A 27,200-nucleotide genomic window follows, 5' to 3' on the forward strand; every position below is an offset into this window, starting at 1 on the left:
GAGCCTCATGTTTCTTAAAAGTGTGTTTCTTAAAAAAAAAAAAAATAGCTGAAATCTCAAGTAATCATTTGTAATCATTGACTTTCATTACCAGATATTTGATATAATTTTTTAAGTCATTTTTGCGTTTAACATTTCGAACGTGGATGACATTAGAAAAATCTTGGAAAATCTTGGTATTTGAGTTTTTTATCACCCCTCTATTTTGATGGCTGAATTTTATTAAGAATTTGAGAGTTAAATGGGTGAAAACAGCATACCAAATCGAAAATACCCCAGTTTTACCCTAGAAATAAGAACACGATAAAATAATTCCAGGGTCGAAGTAGCTAGAGTCTAGTCAAAAATTTACTGGATCTTATGAAAAAGTGTATGATGTCAAAAAAAGTCCTTACAGAATACCATTGACTGAAATATTTTTAAGCCTTAAACACGGATGTTAACTTTTTTTACTCTAGGGGGCCGTCCACATGGTACGTACGCACTAAAATGTTGAAAATCGAGTAACCCCTCCCCCATGTACGCAAGCGTACGCAAATGGCTATACCCCCTCTGGTAAGTACGTACTTTTTAATTCACCCCCCCCCTCCTCGGTTGAAAAAAATTTCGAATTCACATCGTTTGGTTCGGACCTTTATTTTATACATGAAACTCAATTTTTATTAAGAAACTTTTTCTTTTCCTTGATGCGTATAACAAGTGTAAAAGTCGACAAAAAAACTAGCGAAAAAGGGCTATGAAAAATTTTTCTAATTTTTCTTTGCGTACGTACATTTTCCTTTGACCCCTCCCCTCCCCCTGTACGCAAGCATACGCTTTTGAGAAGACTCCCCCTCCCCTCCTTAGTGCGTACGTACCATGTGGACGGCCCCTAGGAATGTCGCTAAAGTCATCCAGTCATTCGAGTGTAAGTTTTTCTTTCAAATAATCCATTATTCGTTATTCGACTATCCAGCCAAGCTTCTATGTTTCTTTTCTCATCTGTTTTTATTTTTGTTTGATTTGTACTATAGTATTTATTATGTTGAATAGTCTCTATAATGTATTTTTCAGTCCATGTGCAATGAACTCCTCCCAACGGATGCGAATCAAGGAATTTTTGTGCCTGTAATAAAAATGAACAAAATATTTGAGTAAAAAATTCAGATATTCTCAAACTTTTTTGCGTAGAAATACTCTTTTATTAAAACAATTTTATAAGAACAACGAGACTCAAAAATACAAAAAAATAAAAACAATTTTTAAGAATAACCCTTAGCCTGGAATGGATGAATTTTGGGCAAGTTAAGGGTATAAAACATAATAAAGGGTATAAAACCAGAAATTACTCAAATTTGCCCTTAAAATAAGAGCAGGATTAGAACAATTTGATGTTAAAAATGTTTAAAAAATAAGTACAGCCGAGCCTCGGCAAAAATTTCATGGCTCTTATAAAAAACACTGCTGCTTCTAGAAAGCTAACTTTTTGTTAGCTATGGATGCATCAGAGTATATGTTACAAAAGTTACTAATTTATTGAGTTTTTGCACCACCGAGAATTTTAAACCCACGTCCGTTGACACCCCCTTCTCACAGACCCACTGAAACTCCTTCCCAGTTATCCTTCATTTTTTGTCCCCATCGAAAATAATCAAATAAACCAACCCACTGAATTTTCTGACTCGAAAACAAAAAATTGGAATTGGAATTGGAAGTCATAAGAATATGGGAATTTCAATCCCCATCGTATTTCAATGAATCTGTTATTTTTACCCCCATTGGCTGATAGAATCCTCCCGGGTCTGGGAGAAGGGGGTATCCCTTTGATTGCTAGGCGGTTGCTCTTTTGACTGAGCTTCCCGGCCACGGGTATCTCACTTTTTACAAAATTTGATTACTCTTAGGTGCCAAATAAACGGGGGGCCGCTTGTTAATTTTTCGAAAATTTTCCAACCCCCCCGGACCTTATTAGGACCCCCCCCCCCCCCCCGTTTATTAATTTTAAAGAATATTTTCAGTTGGCTAAAAGAAGTCCCCTTATTTTGCTCCAAAAAGCCTGATTTTAGCCTATATTTACCTTATTTTGGGGTTTTCATAAGTACAATTTCCAACCCCCCCGGCAATTAGGTCCCCCCCCGTTTATTGAAATTTCAAAAATTTTCCAACCCCCCCGTTTATTCCAACCCCCCGTTTATTTGGCACCTAAGAGTACTGCCAAAAATTCCTTTCCTCTTTCTGGTTATTTATCATTTAGACACCATGTTCACACGTGACGGTTTCGTTTTGCTCCGAAATGGAGTAAACCAATTCTATTGGTTAGAAGTGACGTAACACTTGAATGTAACCAATAGAATGGCTTCATTTCGTTTCGAAGCGAAACGGAACCGTCACGTGCGAACATGTTCTTAGAGTCAACCATTGTCTCTTACCTCGTTAAGCATTTCTTCAGTGTTGAATCTACCCATAATGAAAATCAAAAGCTTGGATAAATCATGACTGTTCGAATATCTAGGAATGAAAGAATAATCTGATTCAATTAAAAAAATCAGAAGCTGCCGTCATAGAAACATTACCGAGTTTATGTATCGGAGGATATCGAGGGCGACGGTAAGTGAAATCGATACAAAACAAAGTCGATAGTTGATGTACGACTCTATATCGCCTTTGCTCACCTAAACAGACGACGGTATTTTGTTTTTTTTACCTTCGTCGAGCAAAGTGGACGGTGATTTCGGAGACATGTCAACTTTGCTCTATACCGTCCCCCTCGATTTATCTCGAATACATAAACTCACTATTATTTACGTCTGAAAGGGGCTGGAAATCAGAATTAAAGTCAATAATTAGATGTTACAGCGGTTTGCGTAATGGATGGGGTCCGAGAAAAATAAGGTTTGAAAATCGACCCTTTTAGAGACTTTTTGCCCTCTTTTTGACGTTTTTACTTTACGTTTTTACCCTTCTCGATTTTCAGCCAAATTTTCAAACTACGAGAATTTATGACCCTTTAAGGGAGTCGATGTTATTTATACTTCGCAATTTTACACCCTTTAAGCAACCTTATTACTGTTTTATGGTTTTAGTACCCCTCTGAGAGGCTTTCAGGGATTCAAAAAAGTGACCCTCCCCGGGTTTGCGTGATTTTCTTATTCAAAAAGGGTAGTTTCTTAGAATTACACCTAGAATTTAAAGTCGTGCTTGATTCATTAAAAAGATTTTGTAATTTAATTGAAAATTAATGTTATTAAATTTAAAATTCGGGTCTAGATTATAAAGTAATTAATAATTAAAAAAATTTTCTGGAAAGTGACGGTAAAAAAATACTTCAAAAACTTTCAAAAATTCAAGGCTGTATAAACAGGGTTTGTTCTAAAGCCTCTAAACCTCCAGCAAAAGAATTTTTTGAGGGATGATTTCGCCCCGGACGCTCAGTGTGTGCTTAGTCTGAATTCATTGCACTCCGCTATGGAGTGTTCCATGACCGCATATACTCTTGTGTGCTTAATTTGAGGGGGTTCATTTAGCAATTTTTGTTAAAAATCAACCCCATATCACTTTATAATGACCCCCCCCATTTTATGACCTTCATGCTACAAAGTGCCAAAATTGGCCAAAAACCTTCATTTTCCTAGGGAGTGTTAGCAAAATCAGGTCAATAGCACTTAATTAAAGCACCCCCTCCATTTTGTCGATTTTTATCTGGAGTATCCATCCCCCTGCTTATTCCACCCCCCTACAATTAAGCACACAAGAGTACCCCCTACATTCACCACCCTTCCGCTTCCCCCTCTGGGGCAATGGGGCAATCAAAATTGATAGATTATATAAATTACCTTTTCTCAAAAAATGTGTAATGTGTTTTGATATATTGCCATACACTTGTTAATGAACCAGCTGCAGTCAATTGAGCTAAAGTGGATCCCGTGTCTTGTACTGATACTATGCTCGTGTTAAACGCATTTGCCAAGGTGCTTAAAGTACAAACATAGTAGGAGTAGTAAAGGCAATTAACAGACTTTTTTGACATTTTCTAAAATTGACATTTTAGGTTTTTGAACATAACTTTTGAACCATTGAGGTGAAATTAAAAAGCAATACACCAAATTTTGAGTTAGGCTTTCCTCTGAATGATTCTGAAACAATCTTTGAAAAATCTTTCTACTACTGCCTGCAATATCAAATCAAAGAGGGTAACTTTATTTGTGGCAACCCCGATATTTTTCTACGTTATTGTAACAATAAATCTTTTAGTGAATTGACATTATATAACAGATTTGTGCATTTCCCCCATAAAATTGAAGAGATAATACACGTTTTTTTTTATAAGAACAAACTATATAAGAACATAAGGCTTTGAGGCCCAAAAATTTAAGAACATTCTTAGAACATTCTAAGGCTTTAGAGACTTAAAAACATGCATTTTCTTAAGAAATTACATCAAAATGCTGAAAATAAGAACATTTTAAGAACATTTTTAGGCTTAAAATCCAAAAAACTAAGAACATCCGAAGGCTTCGAAAAATTTTGACGTTCTTATAAAAAAAAAACGTGTAGCATGTAAAAAGATGCACGAATCCTATGAAATAGGCTAATGGAGGATCATTTGATTAATGCGACTCTTGAATTACCCTCAACTTTTTTACCGGACTACCCTTAGGTTCCAAATAAAGGGGGGTTAATATAAACGGGGGATTGGAAAATTTTCGAGATCTTAATAAACGGGGGAACCTAATTACAGGGGGGTTGGAAATTGTACTTCTGAAAACCCAAAAATAGATAAATATAGGCTAAAATTAGGCTGTTTAGAGTAAAATAAGGGTCCTTCTCTTTGATAGCTGAAAATATTCTTAAAAACTAATGAACGGGGGGTTCTAATAAGGTCCGGGGGTTGATTTTCGAAAAATTAACAAGACGGGGGGGGGGGGGGGGCGTTTATTGGGAACTTCAGAGTATTTTATCAGAGATGCAAAGCTTATGGTGCGATGTATTCTTCTCACCTGTTAACAAGCTGTTTAAATCTTGGGAAAGCTTTCATCAGAATCCTCCGATCAGTGTCGATAGGTGACGTTCGAAATAATCTCCACAAGAAATTGTAGTGATCCACATTTTCAGCTTCAAAACCATAATATAAAGCGAGCAGGCGATTTTCTGGAGATAAACCAATACCACTAAAAATATTGGAAAATAGAACGATGATTATTATGTTGCAATCTTAAAGAATCTTTGCCGAATCTGAGCCTTCAAGAAGCAAAGAGTACATAAACAGAATTTGGAAATAAAACAGCTCAAATACCTTTGGTTAGTGTAGATATTTTCGAAAACATTTTTGACTCTTTCATACATTTCACCAGAAACATTTTGTTTGAGAGCTATTTTGAACGTTTCCATCCTTTGTGTCCTAAAAAAATAAACATTTTTAACTTTCCATTGGGAACTTATAATTTCATGGTTGACACTGAAATTAGTTAACTCAAATGGGCTTATTTGAAAGTAATGAATAAGGTAACATGTTAGCAACTCCAGCCGTGAGTCAAAAATCAGATTGCTTATAAAAAATATGTGCTTTCAACCAGTAGAAAGGAGAAAACTAGACTAAACTGCTATGCTGAGATTCATGAAAGGCTAATTTTAATTGTACGATACAAATGATTTTAGTAACCGTTAAACTATTCTGTTTGTGATACAAGTAAAAGTCAACCAAGCCTAGACTTTCTTTGGCGCATCAGCAGATTCTTGCTAAAAAGTCTTTAGTCACCCAGTATATTTACCTCGTTTTATGAGGAACTTCACTTTGATTCGATCGATCATTGATAAACTCTGGTATAACAAGATGTGATTGTATTTTCCAAGTGAATTTCTGAAAATAATATTGAGATAAGACATTAACATTAACCAAAAATTGTTGGTGGTTTTGTACTGCAGCCCAAACTCGAATCCAGACCCTTAGTTAGCTTATTTATGATTCTGATAGCGCTCGCGAAAGGCTGCATCACGTTCATTAATAAAATCAAATGTGGTACAAGTGGCAATGTGATATGAGATTGTCGCAAGCCGTGAGTTCAAAAATATCTAAATCTGTGGATTTCGTATATAAAGCTTGGTGACTTGGTATCCACTGATGAAAATAGGTTTGTATTGGACTATGCTATAGTCTAAGACGAATTCGAATAATAAAGAATAACCTCAAACACGCAAATAGCAGTCGGGCGGAAATTTTGTCCGCGCGGGTGAAAAATAGTCGGAGGGGCTCAATGTCGTAAACACAGGCTATTTTCCGCCGACGTTTTATAATATACAACTATGTTATATCGTAATATCATAATAATATATAACATGGACGATAGCATCGTCTAGGGTCTCAATACCTGTTTGCAAAAATAAATCAAGGTATATTTTAAAAAAATAAAAGTTGTATTGTTTTATTTTCGGTGGAGCGAAATTAAATAAACAATAGAAAACGTTTTCGGTTATAATTTTTCGCTCAATCGCAAATAATTTGTTTTTAACGAAAAAATTTAGCGAGGATGTATAATTTGTTCCACTGGACATGATATAATTTGAGGAGAAAAAGATTCACAGTTACCAGATATTTTTCCATTAAGATTGGATCAAAGAGGTCCATCAAACTTTGATATTTCGCTTGGAACATTTTGATTGGTAGATAATCCATCTCATACTTTATAAATTCACTCAGCCTCAACGCAATTAATGGATCGATCGAGCGTTTATTGGCTAACGTGAATGCGTCGTTCAATAGAGTTGCACGATCGGCTGCATCGAAAACCTGTGGACGAAATGTAAAAGATAACAAATTATGATAGCAGGTTTTTATGAAAATTTGAATTGATAAATCTTTTTGGAAACCGGTCTTGTTTTTTAAAATGAAAAGTTATTCACTTTACAAACGCTATTAGGCAGCTAAAAAGCAAAAATCTATCATTGGGCTCTTGCAGAAAAAAATTGAATATATGGGGGGTGGAGGATATAACATTTTTTAGAAATTTACCCCCGGACAACGGATCTCACCCCCGGACAAGCATCAGTTGACACACCGGACATGCAAAATCACCCCTAATCATAGCAAGTTTGCCCCCATGTACAAAAATTTTCTGGAAGAGCCCATTATAGTTATCTGATATTCCGATGTCACCGGTCACCCACGCTAAAGCTCTAAAAGAAGCGGAAAGTTTGCTCGATCTTTAAAGCAAAGCGTGTGGCAGCAAATCTCCACATCTGCTATCAGATAACCATTATAGAGCTATCGACCAGTTAGTGCAAAAATCCAGTTTTTCTATGTTGGGTTAGTTATTTTCCCAGCTGGATTACTGATTTTTGTAAAGATCCTACAACCTCTTTAGAGCGAAACATGTCTGTTATTATAGTGACGTAATTTTTAATACGGAAGCACCCAAAAAGACCTGTATTTGCCATTTTGAATTCATCCAACAGTGGCTTGCCCGGGTAATTTTGGGTGATTCCGTCTAAAAAATTACGTCATGAATACTGTGAATTACGATAAAAAAGGGTGATTTAAGAAAGGAAAACCTAACCTCTTTGTTTTGTTTCAATTGGTCAATCAAGGCATTCCATGTGACGTCATCGTAATTAGTGACGTAATATCCGACCATTCCAACGTTCGATTTCAACCACGTGACATCATAGGGGAAATTCAAAATGGTTTCTTGATAATGAAAAACATGAAAGAATAAATTAATGGTAGTTAAATATGGGGCCTGGGTCCAATCATAGTCTGTATAAAACCACGGCCTAGAAGTCTTTTGTTTTTTTCTATTGTTTTTAACTTTAATTTCCGTTAAGAAATTAGCTCATTTTTTATCATAGAGTTGGAAAAAAGAGTTATAACAATTAGACTTAATAAACGAACAACCTTAGGATCTCAGGATCTAAAAGTTCAAAAATGGCCCAATAAGGCTAAGAATATAATAGCTGGGAGGTCTCGCTTCGAGAAAAATACATCTTTCAGGCACTTTTTTTGTCTAGATGAAAGAAACATTAATGATATAAATCAACTTCATTAACAGTGGTACCTTTCTTTGAGAGCCATACCAGAGTTGATGTTTTATTCTGATCAGTAATATAAGTGAACGGAATATTCCATAACGTTTCATTGGTCACACTCTGATTCTTAGTACTCAATTCGACATTAATGATTGATCCTTGAGTCAGTTTGAACATGGAATTGTTTACACGCTTCAAGGTTACTATTGGATAATTTGGTTTGTGTGTCCACGAGTACATCAAGCTTCCGATACCCAAAGAATTATTTTCACCCTGGAAAAATATATGGATGGAATTAGCCTGGGAATCCAAGCTCATAATTTTAGAAAAACAAAAAATACCTCACCTCACAAAGTTTTAAAATTATAGTAAGCAGCAAAAATATCATAAGCTAGACTGTGGAAAAAGTTTAACGCTTGAATTCCCAGGCTAGGATGGAATAACAAAGGACAATTAGTAAAATGAAGGACAGGTAGAAAGATGATACTTGATATTAAATAAAAGTTTTAACCCAATTTTTAAAATGCAACCCCGATTTTGGACTTTGGGTATGCTTATTGGGTCAAGGTTATCCTGAACGAAATATTTGGCTGATTCTAAAGTCTTAAACAATCTGCTGGTTTATGAAAAAACTTACTTTCTTAACATCAAGGTACGTTGAATGAAAGAATGTTTGAAACACCCCTGTCTCACAGCGTTGGTGAAACTTTTTTTCCACAATGGGGATGAAAATTTATATCTGAATCCCAATGGGGATAGAAATTCTATTGTACTCAGGTCAAAAATGACTGGGATGGTTTTGGAGGGAAATTTCTTTTATTGAGTTTTAAATGGAGATAAAAACAACTTCTTAGTGGGGTTGAAATTGTATAGGGTATTTTTCACATATACCGTGGACAAAATGTTGTCAAATTTTCCAGTATGCCGGGGGTCAGACAACATTCTTTTCTATGAGGCCCTCCAGCGGTAACTCTAATTATGATATCACGCATTTTTTTGTCTTCAATCACGATCACGTAAAACAGCAAAAAATTGGATAATCACGCATCACTTTGAAAAAGTCCAAATCACGCATCACATCTCAAAAATCTTTCAAATCACGATCACGTTTTGACCCCTGATCACGCAATCACGAAGAATAAATTTCTAAATCACGTAATCACGCTTGAAAAAATTACCTATCACGACATCACGCCAACCGCTTGGAGGGCCTCTTCTATAGATAACAAGAATTACCTGTTTGATTTGATTGACCTGTTCAAATGCTTTCCATAGATCCTTTGTGGTGACACCATTTTCATTATACGCATTCTCCTCTAAGAATGATGTGATTCCATTTAGAAATTCTTTTTGTCCAATGAAATTGCTCATCATCTCAACAACAGCAACACCCTAGGGAAGATCAAAATAACCTAACTGACTCACCGATCTAATAGTTTTTCTAGCATAATGATATTGCTCCAAAATACCAGACTTTCCAGAATACCAGACTCAATGATCCGTTTATTTTAGAGCCTTTTAACTAACGGGGTAAAATGAAAGAGTTGTTATGCTTGGGCAGATGGAAAACTCCCCACTAACAATAGTTAGAAATTCAAAGAACTTTAGTATGTTCACAGTGTCGAAGAGGGTTATAATTTGCAGGGTATTTTTCTCATGGAAAAAAGTGCTGGCCATTCCTCACTGTGTAACGGGGGAGGAGCAGGGGGTGTCAAACAAAAAAATGTTGTGAGAAGTATTGATAATGGTCCAGTTAGTGCACTCAATGGTAATCTAACTAGCTCCTTTAATATATCAAATGAAGACTGTTGATAGCGTTTTTATCAGAAATTAATTGCCCTATTTATGTTCAAGAAGAAGAGTTGATTGGGTCAGATTAAACTATCCATAAAAAGTTAAAGGACGTTACTTTTCTTCCAATCAAAAATTATCAGTGCATTATCATAACTTATTAAATAAAAATGTTACTTTCCCAGTAAGCAGTACTGTTTTCGGGACGTTTTGCTTAGGGGGAAAAGGTGAAGCCTTAAGACAATTGCACTGCACTGGCAATTACGGATTGAATCTAGCCTTTTCTTTCTTCTCTGGAATGGCCAAAATATGTGAGTGGTTGACATGAAGAATACTTGTATAAAGTTGTGACTCAATAGCTCATTGAATATTTCCACTATTTGCATTGCTCTGTCTGATTGTGTTATTACTTGGTCGAACCACGCCACTTCTCCGAAGCAATCTTGTACATGCTGTTTTAAATTCTGGATCTTTCAAAATATATATAAAGAAATTACAACAGGAATTGGATAGCCCAATATAAGTCATGATCAAATATGTATACATCAAAAGGTTATCCGATACCAGCTCAGGTTTTGATTGTTGAACCAATGAAATGATAATAAAAATTATTGTAGGAACAAAAGCAGCCAAATAGAATATGATCAAAGTGAGCACTTTCTTTGCTAAACGTTGTGATTTTTTAAGCCTCTTTTGTGCTTCGACGTTGTTGTTGCCAATTGCGGATAATTCACTGATACGTTTCCCGCTTTGTTGGAAAGCTTTCCAAACGAAGTAGTAACTGGTCGATAGAAGGATGACGGATACAATTATGATTAATGGACTTGCAAGATAGTAAACGAGACGCTTAAAAACACAAATTATCGAAAAGATAAGCGTAACAAACCAATATGAAGCCATGATGATGTAGATTTTTCGATCTGTTAAAATGTCATCGTAGCGAGAAGATTTGGTGATCAGAATATATCTGTCATATGAGATTAGAATAATTGAACACGTGGAGCAACTTACCATCCAAAGAGTGAAAAAAATGAAAGTTACGCTGATCACACAAGTGGGTGTGTCTGATTTTTGGCTAAAATTGATCAACCAGATGGCCAACGGAAAGCATACATAGCCAACTATACAATCACTAATAGCCAGCGATGTTAAAATCTTGTTCGATTTTGATCTTTGTGAAGGTTGCCATAAAACGATGAGACAAAACGTGTTTCCAAGCGCTGCGATGGTTCCAGATAAGCTATAAATGACTGTAGCAATCAATTGCGCTGCTTTTGGAAGTAAAAAGTATATAAGACACGACATGACTTTGTTGAGACAGTGAAAGTCAACCTCTTTGGATAGTTTTTATCTTGTGATAGTGTCCAGTAACAACCTATTCGTACAGTAAGCTTCCAACTCTGTTGATTTCAAACCTTTTGCTTTAGATTCCTAACTACATTTCACCTGCTCCTACCAGGAAGGACTACTTCTTTGCTTCCAGCCAAGATTGAAACTGGGTGGTAATTCATTTCAATTACCTTTTTATCAAAACTTATTTTTCTCCAAAAAAAGATTCGAAATTTATTCAAAATCTATTTAGTGCAATAATGAGACTCATTATCGCAAGTAACCAACTTATTGATAAGGTACTAAAAATGAAATAATAGCCCATCAAATAACTCAATAGAAACAAGTGTTTTATCAAAGTCATATAAATAAAACTGCTATTACAAGTTGGAGAGTGGGCGTCAACCCTCCGGTAGGTAAACTATCAAATAGATAATCGGTCCACTTAAAGGGACATAGCAGTTCTTGCGAAATTTGTAAACAAACTGTATGCAGCGGATACAAAATCAACACAAATGTCACATGTCGAAATAAAAAATCAAACCAAATATGGCTAATTTTGATTGTTCAATTGTTTTACAAGTTTGTTTTGGACACGTGATTTTAATTGTTCTCTTTAATGACACGTGGTTCGCCTAATGTTTACATTTTACTACGTTAATGTCCCTTTAAGTATTGGAAGAAGAAAACAATAAGAACTCCAGTCCCCTTTTCAATACACAGTCAAATCAAATTCTGAAATCTTGAAATTCTCGTGTTGTAAATAAAATTTGGCCATTCCATTTTATATCCATACAGGGGTTGGGATCAACACTTACAGGTTGTTAGGCGCACTCGCTCCTAATGACTGCAAAAAGTCATCCCATTTTAATCGTATACGTCAATTTATTTAATACGCAAAAACAATTAAAAAAATCAATTATTGTCTTTTCTTTGTATTATTTATACCTTAGGGATTTATCATAGCATTTCAAAATAGCATTCAGTTTTTTCTGTGTCAACTCAATTTTTCAGAATCAATTAGTCTCTGTTGAGAGCATCATGTGAAGAGAAATGTGGACTTAGGAAAAGTTGCGTTTTGTCTTCAAAGTCAAATCTTAAATCAGAACTCAAATCATTTTCAAATCAAACACTTTAAATTCATTTCAATTTATTTTGTGGACAGTTTTTACACAGCTTTACATTCTGGCAAGTTGGTAAGAAATTATTTATTTTATTCACTTAAATTTATTTCATTTTTCTTCAAAAACTTTGTCATTTTTTCAACTTTAGTCATTTTTCAATCATTGTCAATTTAGAAATTCTTGTCATTTTATTCATTCAGTTTGAACGCTTATTCATCACGTTACGAACGCTTGTGTCCAAGTTACTGTCCCACAACATTCAAACAACAAGAAATTCACAACGTCATGGATACCAAACCTCAATTAATTGACGAAATCAGTGCAGATTGCATGATTGATGAGATTGACGATTTCATCGCAGAGCATCCGATCATCGCAAGCACACCCAACAATGTAATCGAGAATAACCGCAAGCATGCAGAATATCTTCGATCATTCTACCGAACAAAATTTGGCAGAGAAGCCCCCAGATACAAAGCAGTCATGACATCTATCAGTACGTATCTTCTCAATGCTCAAACCGTCATGTCCGCACGTCAGAGTGTCGCATCTTCCCGCCACATTGTCGCAGATCAACAATGGTTCAGCTTCGAACTCACAGACGTACAAGGAAAACTCAAGGAGTTGAAATCGAAAATCCAACCAAACGTCCAGGAACCCAACGGTACGAACCTTGAGGAAGTTAAAACAAACATCACTGAATCAACTAATGAGGAACTCGAAGAGATGAAAAAATGCATCACGTCAATGTCAAAGGACTTTGAGAGACTTTCTACTCGCACTGCTACTCTCATCTCGAAATGCCCTACCGGAAAACTTGATGACGTCACTAAGCTCAAAGAAGGGTATGAACTTACTTTCAAACATTTTATCTCATTTGAGAAATTTATCGATGCCGAGATCAAAGGGCGTGACCTCAATAAAGTCAAGACCTTTAACAAATCCCAGCTTTCAATCAAACTTCCTCAATTCAGTGGCTACTCTTCATCCGTCAACTTCTACAAGTTTAAAAGTGACTTTGATAAACTCTATTCGACTACCGTTCCAAAGCATATGATGCCAGACTTTCTGAAAAATAATTTCCTTGAGGGTACAGCATTATCTATTGTGAAACATGAGTCAGACATCAACGAAATCTGGAGCATTCTTAAGAAAAGCTTTGGTGACGTCAAACGTTTATTGTCTAACAAACATTTTGAGCTTACCCAATTAGATAAATTGTCGAAAATTAGAGAGCCAACCAAATTCGTCGAAGCTCTTGGAAAGATTATCAATCTAATGAAAGAATTGATGAGTCTGGCAAGTGAGCATCAAATTGAACCACATCTCTACTATGGTGACGGTATCAATCAAATTTACAATGTGATTGGCAATCAAATCACCATGAAATGGCTAACCTCCTGTGCAGAAGAAGACGAGACACCTGATGGTAAAGAGTTGTGGACTAAACTTCTCACCTTCCTGGAACGAGAAATCAAAATCTACCAACAGAAAGAGCTTATCAACTTCGCCAATGGCCAACAGAATCAACAGGACAATCCACCAAAGGGAGGAAAGGTTGGTCGTTCCAATTTTTTCAATAAACCTAACGCCTGTCAAATCTGTGGTGCCACTGATCATTTCTCAACTACTGGTCCTAGTAACTCCAAACTCACTCAATACTATGTCTGCGAGAAATTCTCAAAAATGTCTCCTCGTCAAAGATTTAAGCACCTATCCAGTAATAACTTATGTTTTCAATGCTTATTTCCGGGAGCACTTGCCAACACAGGACGACACCGTGATGGACGTTGCCAACACGACTTTGTATGCCCACACGAAAGTCATGATCAATATCCAATCAAGAAACACGTTTTGGTATGCGAGGAACACAAGACGAATCCTCAAAACGAACAACTTCTCAATGACTTCAAGGCAAGGTTCATTCGAAACCCCAATCTTCCAGACTGTGCAAAGAATATCCAACTGGTCCATCACGTCGACATTCAACCTGGTGACTACCATGCAAACGCCAACAATCAATCCGAGATAGCCATCTACATGCTACAACAAATATCAATCAACAATCAAACATATCTCGTCTTCTACGATACAGGGTGCAGCGACTTCGTCGTCCGCTCAGAGGCAGCCAAACGCCTTAAAGACAACGCAACACTCGAATCCAACGAATCAATCAATATTGGTGGAGTCGGTGGTGTGTCAGCCAAAACACGTGGAGATTACACTGTACGCATTCCAACAGCCGATGGCCCACCAGCAACCTTCTTTGGACCATCCCTGGACCGAATCACCCACAAATTTCCCACGTACCCACTTCAAGAGGCTTACAACGATCTGAAAGCATCTTTTTTGAAAGATGGGAGGAGTATAGCCAACCTTCCAACAATTCCAACATCAATTGGTGGTGAAGTCGACCTGATGATCGGCATCAGATTTCTACGTTACCATCCCGAACCAATCTTCAAAATGCCTTCTGGATTGACGATTTATAAATCTGCATTCAAGAATCCAGATGGAAGTCGGGGTGTTATTGGTGGACCTCATCAAATCTTCTCATCAATCAACAAGCAAGGTATACACTTCACTTCGTTCTTTTCTAACCAACTTCGATCTTATCAAGTAGGATATCAAGTCAACCCTGATGTTCGACTATTGGGATACAGCTCCAACCACGTCAACGTCGAATCACATGTCAAACGTGAAAGCATCTTCAACATGGCAGAGGACGCAGGAAGTGACATCTCATACCGTTGCATCAAATGTCGATCATGCTCCGACTGCAAAGATCACGACTTCAACCAGACCAGCAGCATTCGTGAAGAAGTCGAACAGCATCTCATCAACAGATCAGTTCACGTCGACATCGAAAATAAAATCACGACTGCTACTCTTCCATTCACGAAAGACCCAACAATTCGTCTTGAACCAAATCGAAACAAGGCGATGAAAGTTTACCTTCAACAAGTCAACCGACTCAACAAGTACGAACAAGACAAACAAGATGTTATCAAGTCTGAACGCAAACTCCAAGACCTCGGTCACGTTGACTTTGTTTGCAATCTCCCAATCAAATCACAGCAAGCACTTCAAGCCAACGTCACAAAGAACTACATCCCCTGGAGGGCGGTGTGGAAACCGAATTCGTTATCAACTCCGTGTCGTATAGTCTTCGACGCCTCACAGCCAACTGGAAGCGGCCACTCACTCAATTCAATTCTCGCCAAAGGCTCCAACGGCATGAACAGACTCGTCGACATCTTCATTCGTTGGTTTGCTCAAAGAATCGCCTTCCACACAGACATTGCAAAGATGTACAACTCGATTAAGCTTGCCGAATCCGACTGGTGTTACCAACGCTATCTCTGGAACGATTCCCTCAACGTTGGATCATCTCCCGAAGAAAAGATTATAAAAACACTAATCTACGGTGTTAAATCGTCAGGGAATCAATCGGAACGTGGACTCCGCCAAACCGCCCACCTTATGAAAGAGCAATATCCAGACGTATCCAAGATAATCGAAAGAGATGTGTATGTCGATGACTGCGTCACCGGTGAGGAATCCATCGACCTTGCCATGCAAAGAGCCGATGAAATGGAGATTGTCTGCTCAAAGGGAGGATTTGGACTCAAAGGATTCACCTTTTCAGGAAAAGATCCAATCGACAAGCTTTCTGCTGACGGTAAAAGTATCCACGTTGGAGGTATTCAATGGTTTTCCAAAGATGACGTCATTTCAATCGATTTCGCTGAACTCAACTTTGCGAAGAAGGTCCGAGGAAAGAAGCCAATTACTCAAAAGGAAATCCCAGCTAAACTCACTCGTCGACACTGTGTATCGAAAGCAGCGGAAATCTTCGACATCACTGGGAAGTTGACCCCATTTACTGCAGCATTGAAGCTCGACCTCCATGACTTAGTTGAACGTAAGCTAGGTTGGGATGATATCATTCCAGATTCATTTCGTCCAATATGGCAATCACACTTCGAGATGATGGAGGAAATCAAAAATGTAACATTCAACCGATGCATCATTCCTGAGGACGCCGTCGACGTCAAAATTTCTACCCTCAATTTTGGAGATGCCAGCAAATCGATCGCAGCTTCAGCCATCTATGGAAGAGTTCTTCGTAAAAACGGGCTCTACTCATGTCAACTGATCTTTGCTCGCTCGAAAATCATCCAAAATCCTTCATCACAGCCAAGAGGAAAGCTTTCGGCAGCCGTCCTGAACACTCACACTGGAGAAGTTGTCAAGCAAGCTCTGCAATCAAAACATGATGGTTGGACAAATCTCACAGACAGCCAAATCGTCCTTCACTGGATTCACAACGATGAAATCAAACTGAAACCATTCGTCCACAATCGAGTGATTGAAGTCCAACGATTTACAAACCCAAACGATTGGTTCTACATCAAGACAGATCAAATGCTAGCCGACATCGCAACAAGAAGAGGAGCTTCACTGCAAGATGTTGACAGCCAATCAAGATGGATCAATGGAGACAAGTGGATGACTCAAAAGGATCTTCCCATTAAATCGGTAAGAGATATTATTCTTAACCTTACTGAAATCAACGAAATCAAGAAAGAGACTTCAACTGTGGTATCAACAAGTTGCAATTTTGCATCAAGGCAAGGAACTGGTCTTCCAGACGAAGTGAAGAAGAGATATCTGTTCTCCTCTTATCTATTGGATCCGAACAAGTTTCCATTCAAGAAAGTGGTTAGGATTCTAGCAATTGTTTATAAATATTACTATGCACTCAAGTCTTTAGCAAAGGTTAAAGGTCCAAAGAAGTTCCCCGACATTTCAATGGTCGACAAATCAATGATCATCCTATCGAGTGACGAGATCAAACGTGCTGAACACTACTACTGGTGGAAAGGTTCAGCAGAAGTTCGTCATTTCATCAAAGCTGAGAAGTACAAACGTTTCACCAAAGATATCAACGGCATACTCACCTACACTGGACGAATACTCGACAGCAACGAAGTTCAAATCCCCACACCAATGACGAAAGCTATGATCGATCTCCAATCAACAACCTTCTGCGTGCCAGTCCTTGACAAGCATTCACCAATCTCCTACGCGATCGTCAACGAAGCTCACTGGGACAACAAAGTGGTCAAGCACAGTGGAGTCGAATCAACTTGGCGTTACGTACTCAAACGAGCATTCATCATTGAAGGACGAGACATCGTGAAGATGGTACGTCGATCATGCCAGCTATGTCGTCATATCCAGAAGAAGAAAGTCGAAGTCGAAATGGGGAAGATGTCAAACGCATCACTCACCATCGCACCTGCATTCTACAACAGTCAAGTGGATTTGGCAGGACCATTCCTGTCTTACGACAGCTACAACAAACGTAAGACGATTCAAAATTTGGCTAGTCGTTTTCGTCTGCTCAACAACATCGACAACCTCAATCAAAGTGATGGACGATTACAGCAGCCCAGCATTCTTCCAAGCATTCACACGTTTCGCCTGCGACGCTGGCTACCCGAAGTCAGTATTCGTCGATCGTGGTTCACAAATCCTCAAAACCTACAACAACGCGAAAATCAACTTCAACGATACGAAATACAAGCTACACTTCAACGTCGACGTCGAATTCGAATTGTGTCCAGTCGATGGGCATAACTACAACGGCAAAGTCGAGCGACGAATTCGTGAAATCAAGCAATCACTTACGAAAAGCTACAACGATCAAAAGTTGTCTGTTCTCCAATGGGAGACAGTTGCAGCAGAGATAGCAAATTGTATCAACGATCTTCCAATTTCACTCGGTAACTACGTTTCTGATTTTGAGTCAATGGATTTGATAACCCCAAATAGACTGAAACTTGGGCGTAACAATGAACGTAGTCCTGTGGGTCCATACGAACTGTCTAACGACCCTAAGAAAATTGTCCAAGCCAACTCGTTAATCTATCAATCCTGGTTTGATAGTTGGCTAATCAATCATGTGCCAAAACTCATCAATCAACCAAAATGGTTTAAATCTGATACTGATATTCGTATTGGAGATGTTGTTTTATTCTTGAAAAACAGTCCATTGAAACTCACTTACCAGTATGGTATGGTTGAAGAGACTATTGTGAGTAAGGATAACAAAATTCGTCAAGTTAAAGTATGTTATCGAAATCATTCTGAGAACTGTAACAGAACTACTGTCCGACATGTTCGAGAACTAATTGTTATTCATTATGTTAATGAGAAGTCAATCATTGAACAATTGAACAATATGGCTGATCAATGCTGATTCATCATAGTATATATAAAAAAAAAAAAAAAATAGAAAACACAAACACCTTTCACTTTAGGGTGACTTTTTGCATCTCAGTTGGGGCAGTGTTAGGCGCACTCGCTCCTAATGACTGCAAAAAGTCATCCCATTTTAATCGTATACGTCAATTTATTTAATACGCAAAAACAATTAAAAAAATCAATTATTGTCTTTTCTTTGTATTATTTATACCTTAGGGATTTATCATAGCATTTCAAAATAGCATTCAGTTTTTTCTGTGTCAACTCAATTTTTCAGAATCAATTAGTCTCTGTTGAGAGCATCATGTGAAGAGAAACGTGGACTTAGGAAAAGTTGCGTTTTGTCTTCAAAGTCAAATCTTAAATCAGAACTCAAATCATTTTCAAATCAAATACTTTAAATTCATTTCAATTTATTTTGTGGACAGTTTTTACACAGCTTTACATTCTGGCAAGTTGGTAAGAAATTATTTATTTTATTCACTTAAATTTATTTCATTTTTCTTCAAAAACTTTGTCATTTTTTCAACTTTAGTCATTTTTCAATCATTGTCAATTTAGAAATTCTTGTCATTTTATTCATTCAGTTTGAACGCTTATTCATCACGTTACGAACGCTTGTGTCCAAGTTACTGTCCCACAACACAGGTATTTATCCGATATAAATTTCTGGGGAGTCTTAGAAAATATTTTTACAGGAGGTAAATATTTATTTTAAAACTTCAACGGGTAAAACTGATTTCAGTTCGTCCTAAAGGTATGAAGAACAATGATTCAAAAGGTTTTTAGTAGATTGCCAATTTTCCAGGGGGTACCCACACATTTTCAAGAATTTTCTTTCGACTTTAAAAGGTTCATCCACCCCCTCCGCCCGCCCTCCAGTATGGAATATGGCATTGAACAGGTCATTATACCTTATTAAAAGTAATCAAGTCAAAGAGGTCATCGATTTGAAAAGTATTTTGGATATCATCTTCATGCACAATCAATGGATGAGCAGATCTTCTATCATCGTAGTCCATTGATGATAGACGCCCTTTCGTTAGTTCACCCTCTCTCTAAAGGTAAAGAAAGATAAAGGCCGATTCCATTAAAGTTCTTATAATTGAAACCAGTACACATTTTTATAAGAACATCCAGATTTTTTGAAGTCTTAGGATGTTCTTAACTTTATGAGTTTTAAGCCTAAAATATTCTTAATCTTTCTTAGTATTTTGTTCGTTTTCCTAAGAAATTGGGTGTTTTGGAATCTGTAAAGCCTTAAAATGTTCTAAACTTGTTCTAAATATTTCAGCCATCGAAGCCTTATGTTCTTACAAAGTTTGTTCTTATAATTTTAGGCAGTAACTGCCTATGGAGGTTCTGGGGTAAAGATCGTGCTGGGCAAGTTGGTACACAGAACATCATCTATTTTCAAAATGAATTATAAAGTATTATACAGTAAAAACCTTGCAACTACAAACTTTTTTTATAAGAATTATTTTATAAGAACACAAGGCTGAAAATTGGCCAAAACCTAAGAACAGATTAAGAACAATCTGAGCCTCAGATTTCAGAATTTACTGATAAAGTACTGATTTTAAACTAATTTTCAGTTTTTAATAAGTAAAGAAACTAAGCGTATCAAGAACACCGTAAGAATATTTAAGCCTGAAAATTGCCAAGGCTGAGCCAAGGCTGGTTCTTATAAGAAAGGCATGTAATAAAAAATGGAATAAACGAAAAATAAATTTTGCGTTTTTATACAAAAATTGACTTACAGCAAATGTTTGATCGTCCAAAGAGTCGATAGCGAAAATTCCAAAATAATTTGAGAAAGATTCACTTAACCAAACATCATTCCACCAATCAAATGTTACCATATTACCAAACCACTAGTAAAAAAGAATTGATAATTATGTATGCTCTGTATTCCTTTGTGTGTTTTAGTAATACAGAATTTCATGCTCTTTCAGATATAGTACCAATCATTTTCGTTCATTTTGACTTTTAAAAATCAGTTATTTCTCTACCCCTTATTTCTTTTGCAGTTTTGCCTATGGCGTCACTATTTTTGTCATAAAAAGTTTTCCCGGGCCTAATCCGCGTCCTCCCTCTCAAAAATATCTTGTAATATACTGTTCTTTGGAATAGACTAAAAATGGCTAGGTCGTAGAAAAGATGTCACGGACTTGGCCCCCTACTATATGGGAAAAGGGTAGATGATCCCACCATCACGAACGGTATGGGCTCTGCTCAGGGATAGTTGCCTATTTTAAGATAGGTAAATCATTGCTAAAATAATAACAAGCAATATTGCAGCGATTTGGGAGGCGACAACAATCTCAACTGATCCATTCGATTCGTAAAGTGGCGGCTTTTTAAATCAAGAATCAAGAAACTTGTAGATGGGAATTTCTTATGGGCCCCTAAACTTCATCAAAAAGCTAAACAAATTTACCAGTTGAGCAATTCGTTGAGCGATTTCAATCGTACCAGTCCTTTCGTATTCAACTGTAGTGCACCGTTCATCAAAGACCAATAATGCACTGCGAAAGACCAATAATCCATAGCTACTCATCGGTGTCATCTTGTAATTAGGATCTGCTACAATGTCTGCAAGAAACAATGAAAATAATTGTCTTGAGAGAAGTATGGAAAGTCCACTCTTTACCTATCTAAAAAAATACGAAAGCCCGTTACATTTGAACCGTTTCCTAGTGAACCACCCAAATGAGGCCTCCTGGCGATTCTAAGGCGTACAAGCGCACAGAGGAAGGGCACAATTAGAAAGTTTTATATTGTTAGTACCTCGTGAGATATTTTCGAAGTGAAATATTTAAGAGATTGATTGTATAAGAATTAACTCTTAACCTCTCCAGCACGCAACATAGTTTGAAAAATGTGAAAAATTTTTTTTTTGAAATCCAAAACTTTAAACTGGCATCAAAGCTTTAACCTTGAGAGTTAGACAGTTTTGGTAACATTAGAAAGGTATTTTTATACTCTTTCTAAAAGCAATTGGTTCATACCCTTTTTAATCAAGTGATTAAGAATGATTAGTCTGGAACTAGGTATATTGGTAAATTTGGAACGCGAATACACGTCTCCTAAACTTGAAGGGTTAAGAAGATCTACAATGCTTACCGAGTTTAGTCAATCCAAGGCTGACGTTAAAAGCACTCTCAAGGAAGTCCAATGTTTTTACAACCGTTTTCAAACTTTTCACAATCTTTTTCTGTTCTTCTTGTTTTGAAAATAATCGGATCTAAAGAAGGAAATAACAAGGGAAATAACGAGGTAAAGTCCGAGTTTCCCAAAACTGACTGGCGATATATCTTTAACCGTTAAACATTATCTCGTTGGAAATATAATTCTGAGTGAATTAATTTTGTAAAAACTGTAAAACCTTTCTAAATATTTGAAATGGGTAAAAAAACTTTCTGAAAGGCCAATATACCCAAACACGAACACGTATCCAGTCCCTTAGCTTGCTTTTTTATGATTTTGATAGCGCTCACTTGTATCGCATCCATCAATAAGATTAAAAAGTGATGGTACAAGTGGCTCTGGGTAAGAGATTGCCAATATACCTTTAATCCATTATTGGTAGTGGTTTCTTTGAAAGCATGATTATTGATTGAAAACGACACCAAGTAGGTACATAGATATGGGGTCAGTGTGAACACTGTTGTTCGTTTCGACCAATCAGATTGAAGGACGTAAGATCTTTCAATAGGCGTGTTAGAAACAGCAGTTGTATTTGCTTGGTGTGTTATATGTAAACGAAATCTTGCTTTGAAGGATGGTTCGTCAAAACAAGGGAATACAGTCCTTGCATAGGTTGGCTTTGAATATATCGAAATCATCTCTCTGTAAAATAAGAATGCATGAGATGTTGTTGCAGTAGTATTTTGAAGGCAGAAAGTTAAATGCTATCAGGATTCGCGAAAAGAGATCAAAACCACGAAAATCGTGAAATTAGAAAAAAAATCGTTAATATTCAGAAAAAGAATTTAAATCATTGTGTTGTAAAATTCATTAAGAGTAATGTTTATTGCAACAATGTCAAATTTGGCCAAAACCAAGAATTAGTTTGAGAAGCGAGAAATAACTTTTAGCGAGTCCTCAGCAAAGACGACTATGACCGCCAAACGAGAGTGAAAAAATTATCATACTTCTGCACGCCTTCATCGAAATAGATATTTTTCTGAATACCAGCGAGATTGGTGCTGTATTCTGCTTTATACACCACATGAAGATAATACGTAGAGTTCTTCTTTAAATTATCATTTAGTTGAACAATAAACATTTGAGTGTTTTCCATATAAGAAATATCTTTGTAACTCAAAAGTGTCCCATTCTGAGTCTCATTGCGAATGTCCAATTTTACCAAACTAAAATTTCCGCCATGAAACATTATTTGGTTCGTCTCATTCAAGCATACAAACTTTATTGAAGATATACCAGTAAAAAAGGGCTCGTCTTGGGACAGATCCAAACTAATGTCATACAGCAATGGTTTTAGATGTTTTGGTAATCGACCAGTATGATTTGAAGGTTGAGTGATTCTTTGGATATTTAGCAACGGTGATTGATCAGTCTTTTGAAAATCAGTCTCAATCATATCGTTAGGATTCTCGACTGCCGTAAAAATATTTCTCTTCCATAACGTGATGAAACCAGTAACTCCTTTACAGCTCCATACATTCAGAATTGCAAAGAAGGAAATGACCAGGAGAGTTAAGCAAGTGAAAATTATTGATTGCTTTATTGTGCAACCCATTCTATGGAAGAATCGTCGATCTCTCTAATTAATACGACAAAGAACGCAATATTTCAAATGATCTCCTTTTTGCAATAAACATCCATCTAAAACAGAGGCCTTTAATAGTACCAAACCAATTTTAGTATAATCACAGTTCCATAATTTAATAAAATTCTTATCTAATAAAATTCGTAAAATTTCAAACAAATAGAGGCCGAACAACTAAAATTAAATTTTCAAATAAATTATACTGTCAAAATTACCGAATGAATTCCATGATAAAGGTTGATTGCAGCAGAAACCTAGAAACAGGAACAATGTTTCAAAATGCCATTGTAGCTTAATGTTTGAAATGTTTTGTTTTATAAACTCATCTTCAGCAGAAAATATAGCAATCAAGAAAATGAAAATTAAAGTAAGCACAATGTATTACATAGATAGCCTTTGCTGTGAACATCTTCGTTTTTTCGAGGAAGACTGTTTTCTATTTTCAATCTACACGTTTGTTTTTTTTGTGAGAACATCCAAAATTTTGAAGCCTTGGGATGTTCTCAACTTTTTGAATTTTGAGCCTAAAAATGTTCTTAACATGTTCTTATTTTCTCCATTTTATGAGTATTTTGTCCATTTTACTATGAAATTCTCTGTCTAGAGTCCGCAAAGCTTAAAGTGTTCTTAACTTGTTCTTAATATTTTAACCATTGAAGCCTTATATTCTTATATAGTTTGTTCTTGATAAAAAAACGTGTATTAATCTCGAACTAGACTGATGAGGAACCATGCTCTCAATTGAAGAAATAAAAAAATATTTTATAAGGACCTAAGGACAACTTTTTAAGAACAAGGAGGCTTAAAATGTCCAAAATAAGAATAATTTAAGAACAATGCTTATTTGAGCAAATTAAGGATACAAAACCTTATTTCCATTTTATTGAAACGACCTTAAACTTTAAAGAAACGTATACAGTTTTAGTTCCCAAGTAGATCCCTCTACGCTCTAGCTCCTAAGTGGAGGATCTCAGTATCTCAGAAACACCAGACATGATAATATACAAGTAGAATTTTTTTGTTACATTTTATCGTAATAAGCTGTTTGTGTCAATAAAAAAATCTTTAAAAAATAGAATATTCTGAGAAAAAGCACAAAGGGCTCTTCTTATCTACACATTACATCGGTGCAATGTCTCTTATGATGATGGGATCTAACCCTAAAAACTTATTTCAATTTTGGAGAGTATAACATCCAAGAAAAAAGGCTCCCGAAAGTTAATCATTTGCGAAAACTCAATTGGGTTTTTATTGTCCTTCAAATTTTGACAAAATTGACGGTTTTTTTAGACTGATGATGAAGAAAAACTTGGAAAAAATCATGAAAAAGAATAAGAAATTTACCTTTCAGGAAAATAAAAAATATATATGTCAATTATATACATTACGGTGAAAAAATATAAGGGAGGGGCTTTTGATTCGAGCAACTTAGATTAAATCTGATCAGTTAAACTTGATCAGTTTATTTTCTTTGACTAAGAACTAATTTTACTTCAGCCGAAAAACATCCTTAATATTTTGTCACCCAAAAAATAATCATTATTAAATATATTCTCAAAAAAATAATGCCAAAAAAAAAATAGAATACATAAACATAAGAAATTCGAATAAAAAAATTAACAAAAAATAAACGTTCACCATTTCTTTACATTTACTACGAACTAATTTCATTGTCTCATTTTTTGACATTTTTGTCCAAGGGACTATCTATACTAAATAGTACTTTTAGGGCATACGTCAGTTAGATGTATCAAAGAGCAACCAAAATCGTCCGATCGATTATAATCCAGGTTTTTTAATGTTCAGGTATATTCAAACTATGACCAAAATAAGCCGACCAAAATAATGTGCCCGGAACAATGTCTTTCAATGAATGCATTTACCTCTGACATTATTAACATTACCAATATTTTCTCTATTGATTCGCAAAATTATACGACGTCGGAGCTTTTGAAATCCTTTGTTTGGTAGTTAATATCGTTATAAACACAATCTCGAAGACGGTCGAATCGTTTATACAGTTCTACCTGAAGTTGGGGTTTTTAATCTCAAAGTCATTAGATTTGTCACTGTGATTGATTTATTTTTGTATCAAAGCTTATCGGGTTCATAACAGCCCTACAAAGTGTGCCAATATGTTCACTTGATCATCTTGTACCTCAAAGTTCTTCTGTTTTCGTATCAAAAAATTCCTAGAACAAGTTATACTATACAGCTAGATGCTATAGTTTGGTGTATTCTTCAAATGCAGTTAAATATTCTTGAACAGCGAAATGGACGTATTTGTATTGGTTCTAAAAGAAAACGAATTGCAATATTATAGAAACCATTGTAATCTAACTATGACAATAAGCTTTCTCAGAACCACAATTTCACGCACAGAGTGACACTACACTTTAGAAGCTAATCATTTTCGCGTTTTCACTCCTTCAGGGACTTTTTGCGAAAAAAAGAATTAAGTTAATTCTAACTCGAAAAAGATTTTTTGAAAATAAAAATCGAGTTAGAGTCGAGTGACGTCATAATTTGCACTTTTATGACGTCATAATTTAGCTAACTTGAAAATTCCTAACTCGAAAGTCGCTAACTCGAAATTTTCTAACTCGAAGATTCCGGGCCTCCTTCGGGGGAATACAATCCAGGTAAAACCATGAAAAAAGCAGAAGTGAATTTCTTTACGGGATTTATTTAAAACAAGTGATACTTTTATGGACCTACCTAGACTGGAGTCGTTTATAATGCGTGTAATACTAGGACCTACCTGGTTATGCATTTAACACATATATAATTGATATCTACGTGAGCGTGACCATTAAACAATCATTCAGAACACAAATAGTGACGATCTATCAAAATTAGTCGTTTGTTTCTTATAGAAAAACGTTTAGAAACCAAAATTTCATGCTCTTGAAATATTCTTTCATATTCAAGACTTCGTGAGCAAAAAAAAACATATATCCCATCAAAAGATTGAGTAATTTGGCTAATAACATTGATGTAGGCTTATTAATAGCGATTCTTATAGATAAACACCATGCGTTTTTTGAGCTGAAAATTCACTTTTTCACAAAAATCTACTTGAGCCATCTTTTACCTACTTTCATGCAAAAAAACAATGATCCAATATTTCACAAAGTCCAAAAAAACCGTTTTTTAGCCGTTTTTTGGCCCAAATTTGCCCAAAAACATTTTTTTTCGGAAATCAGGCTCCGGCACATTCGAGGGTTTATAGTTATGCATCTTTGTGCAAAAAATCATAAAGAATGAAAGAGCCAATCTCGAGAAAAGCTAATACCTAAGTAATTGATAATGTGCTTATAAAAAAATATCGAATTTGGCCAGTTTTTCCATAAAAACACGTCAAGCAACCAAAATTTCATGTCTAAACACACATATTCTTCAGAGTAAGCCCTCATGAGCAAAAAAAACATATATCTCATAAAAAAATTGAGTAATTTGACTAAGAACATTGATGTATGCTTATTAATAGTGATTCTTATAGATAAACATGCGTTTTTTACGCTAACAAAATTTTTTTGCAAAAATCTGCTTGAGCCATCTTTTACCTATGATGGTACCCTACTTTCTTGCAAAAAATCAGAAAAAATTAATGATCCAATTTTTCACAAAGTCCAAAAAAACCGTTTTTTAGCCGCTTTTTGGCCCAAATTTGCCCCCAAATTTTTTTTCTTTGGAAAATCGGGCTCCGTCACATTTTGGCCATTACCATTTTGCACCTTTTTACCAAAAATCAAAAGATTCCTATGATTCAATCCTGAGAAAAGTTGGTAACAGACGAACGGACGAACGAACACAGGTTAATTTATAGGACCTCCACCCCACCGGGGTAGGTCCAAAAATTCAAATTGTGTATGGCGTCACGATAGGAG

At 36.1% G+C, this 27,200-nt stretch overlaps 4 protein-coding genes across 5 annotated transcripts in view; 1 reads left to right on the forward strand and 3 right to left on the reverse strand.

Annotated features, from left to right (window-relative positions):
- Nucleotides 1-877: 877 nt before the first annotated feature.
- Nucleotides 878-23,500, reverse strand: LOC136800367 (glutamyl aminopeptidase-like). Its single transcript, XM_067057003.1, has 16 exons — nucleotides 22,673-23,500; nucleotides 22,088-22,367; nucleotides 21,642-21,762; nucleotides 20,956-21,110; nucleotides 20,276-20,389; nucleotides 19,430-19,573; nucleotides 9,235-9,390; nucleotides 8,028-8,271; nucleotides 7,530-7,660; nucleotides 6,563-6,763; nucleotides 5,748-5,836; nucleotides 5,273-5,377; nucleotides 4,977-5,147; nucleotides 3,813-3,950; nucleotides 2,409-2,487; nucleotides 878-1,105 (listed from the first exon to the last, which is right to left on the reverse strand). Exons 1-16 carry the CDS (start codon nucleotides 23,278-23,280, stop codon nucleotides 890-892), a joined length of 2,952 nt encoding a protein of 983 aa, XP_066913104.1. The 5' UTR covers nucleotides 23,281-23,500; the 3' UTR covers nucleotides 878-889.
- Nucleotides 10,089-11,162, reverse strand: LOC136800369 (cannabinoid receptor 1-like). The gene has a single exon (XM_067057005.1). The coding sequence runs from the start codon at nucleotides 11,092-11,094 to the stop codon at nucleotides 10,150-10,152; it is 945 nt and encodes a 314-aa protein (XP_066913106.1). The 5' UTR covers nucleotides 11,095-11,162; the 3' UTR covers nucleotides 10,089-10,149.
- On the forward strand, nucleotides 12,233-18,510 carry LOC136800403 (uncharacterized). The gene is made up of 3 exons (XM_067057062.1): nucleotides 12,233-12,314; nucleotides 12,443-17,613; nucleotides 17,681-18,510. The coding sequence occupies exons 2-3, from the start codon at nucleotides 12,528-12,530 to the stop codon at nucleotides 18,508-18,510; spliced, it is 5,916 nt and encodes a 1,971-aa protein (XP_066913163.1). The 5' UTR covers nucleotides 12,233-12,314; nucleotides 12,443-12,527.
- Nucleotides 23,501-24,843: 1,343 nt separating the features above from the next.
- The window catches only part of LOC136800365 (receptor-type tyrosine-protein phosphatase delta-like), a 36,642-nt gene continuing 34,285 nt past the window's right edge, over nucleotides 24,844-27,200 (reverse strand). For both annotated transcript variants that reach the window (XM_067057002.1, XM_067057001.1), the window contains one exon: nucleotides 24,844-25,604. In XM_067057002.1, coding sequence (XP_066913103.1) covers nucleotides 25,533-25,604 — 72 coding nt within the window. In that variant the 3' untranslated portion in view covers nucleotides 24,844-25,532. The remainder of the gene's footprint in view (nucleotides 25,605-27,200) is intronic.

This window comes from Clytia hemisphaerica, unplaced genomic scaffold, assembly GCF_902728285.1.
Source record: "Clytia hemisphaerica strain Z4C2 unplaced genomic scaffold, Clytia hemisphaerica genome assembly, whole genome shotgun sequence".
Classification (NCBI taxonomy): domain Eukaryota; kingdom Metazoa; phylum Cnidaria; class Hydrozoa; order Leptothecata; family Clytiidae; genus Clytia; species Clytia hemisphaerica.

What these genes read in the sequence shown, in the direction of transcription:
- LOC136800369 (XM_067057005.1), bottom strand. Translation starts at nt 11,094, where the DNA reads ATGTCGTGTCTTATATACTTTTTACTTCCAAAAGCAGCGCAATTGATT.
- LOC136800403 (XM_067057062.1), top strand. Translation starts at nt 12,528, where the DNA reads ATGGATACCAAACCTCAATTAATTGACGAAATCAGTGCAGATTGCATG. An exon ending in TTACGACAGCTACAACAAAC is followed by an intron (nt 17,614 to 17,680) that starts GTAAGACGATTC and finishes CCTCAATCAAAG; the next exon opens with TGATGGACGATTACAGCAGC.
- LOC136800367 (XM_067057003.1), bottom strand. Translation starts at nt 23,280, where the DNA reads ATGGGTTGCACAATAAAGCAATCAATAATTTTCACTTGCTTAACTCTC. An exon ending in CTACCAATAATGGATTAAAG is followed by an intron (nt 21,763 to 22,087) that starts GTATATTGGCAA and finishes TTCCTTCTTTAG; the next exon opens with ATCCGATTATTTTCAAAACA. An exon ending in AATTGAAACAAAACAAAGAG is followed by an intron (nt 6,764 to 7,529) that starts GTTAGGTTTTCC and finishes TTTCGTCCACAG; the next exon opens with GTTTTCGATGCAGCCGATCG.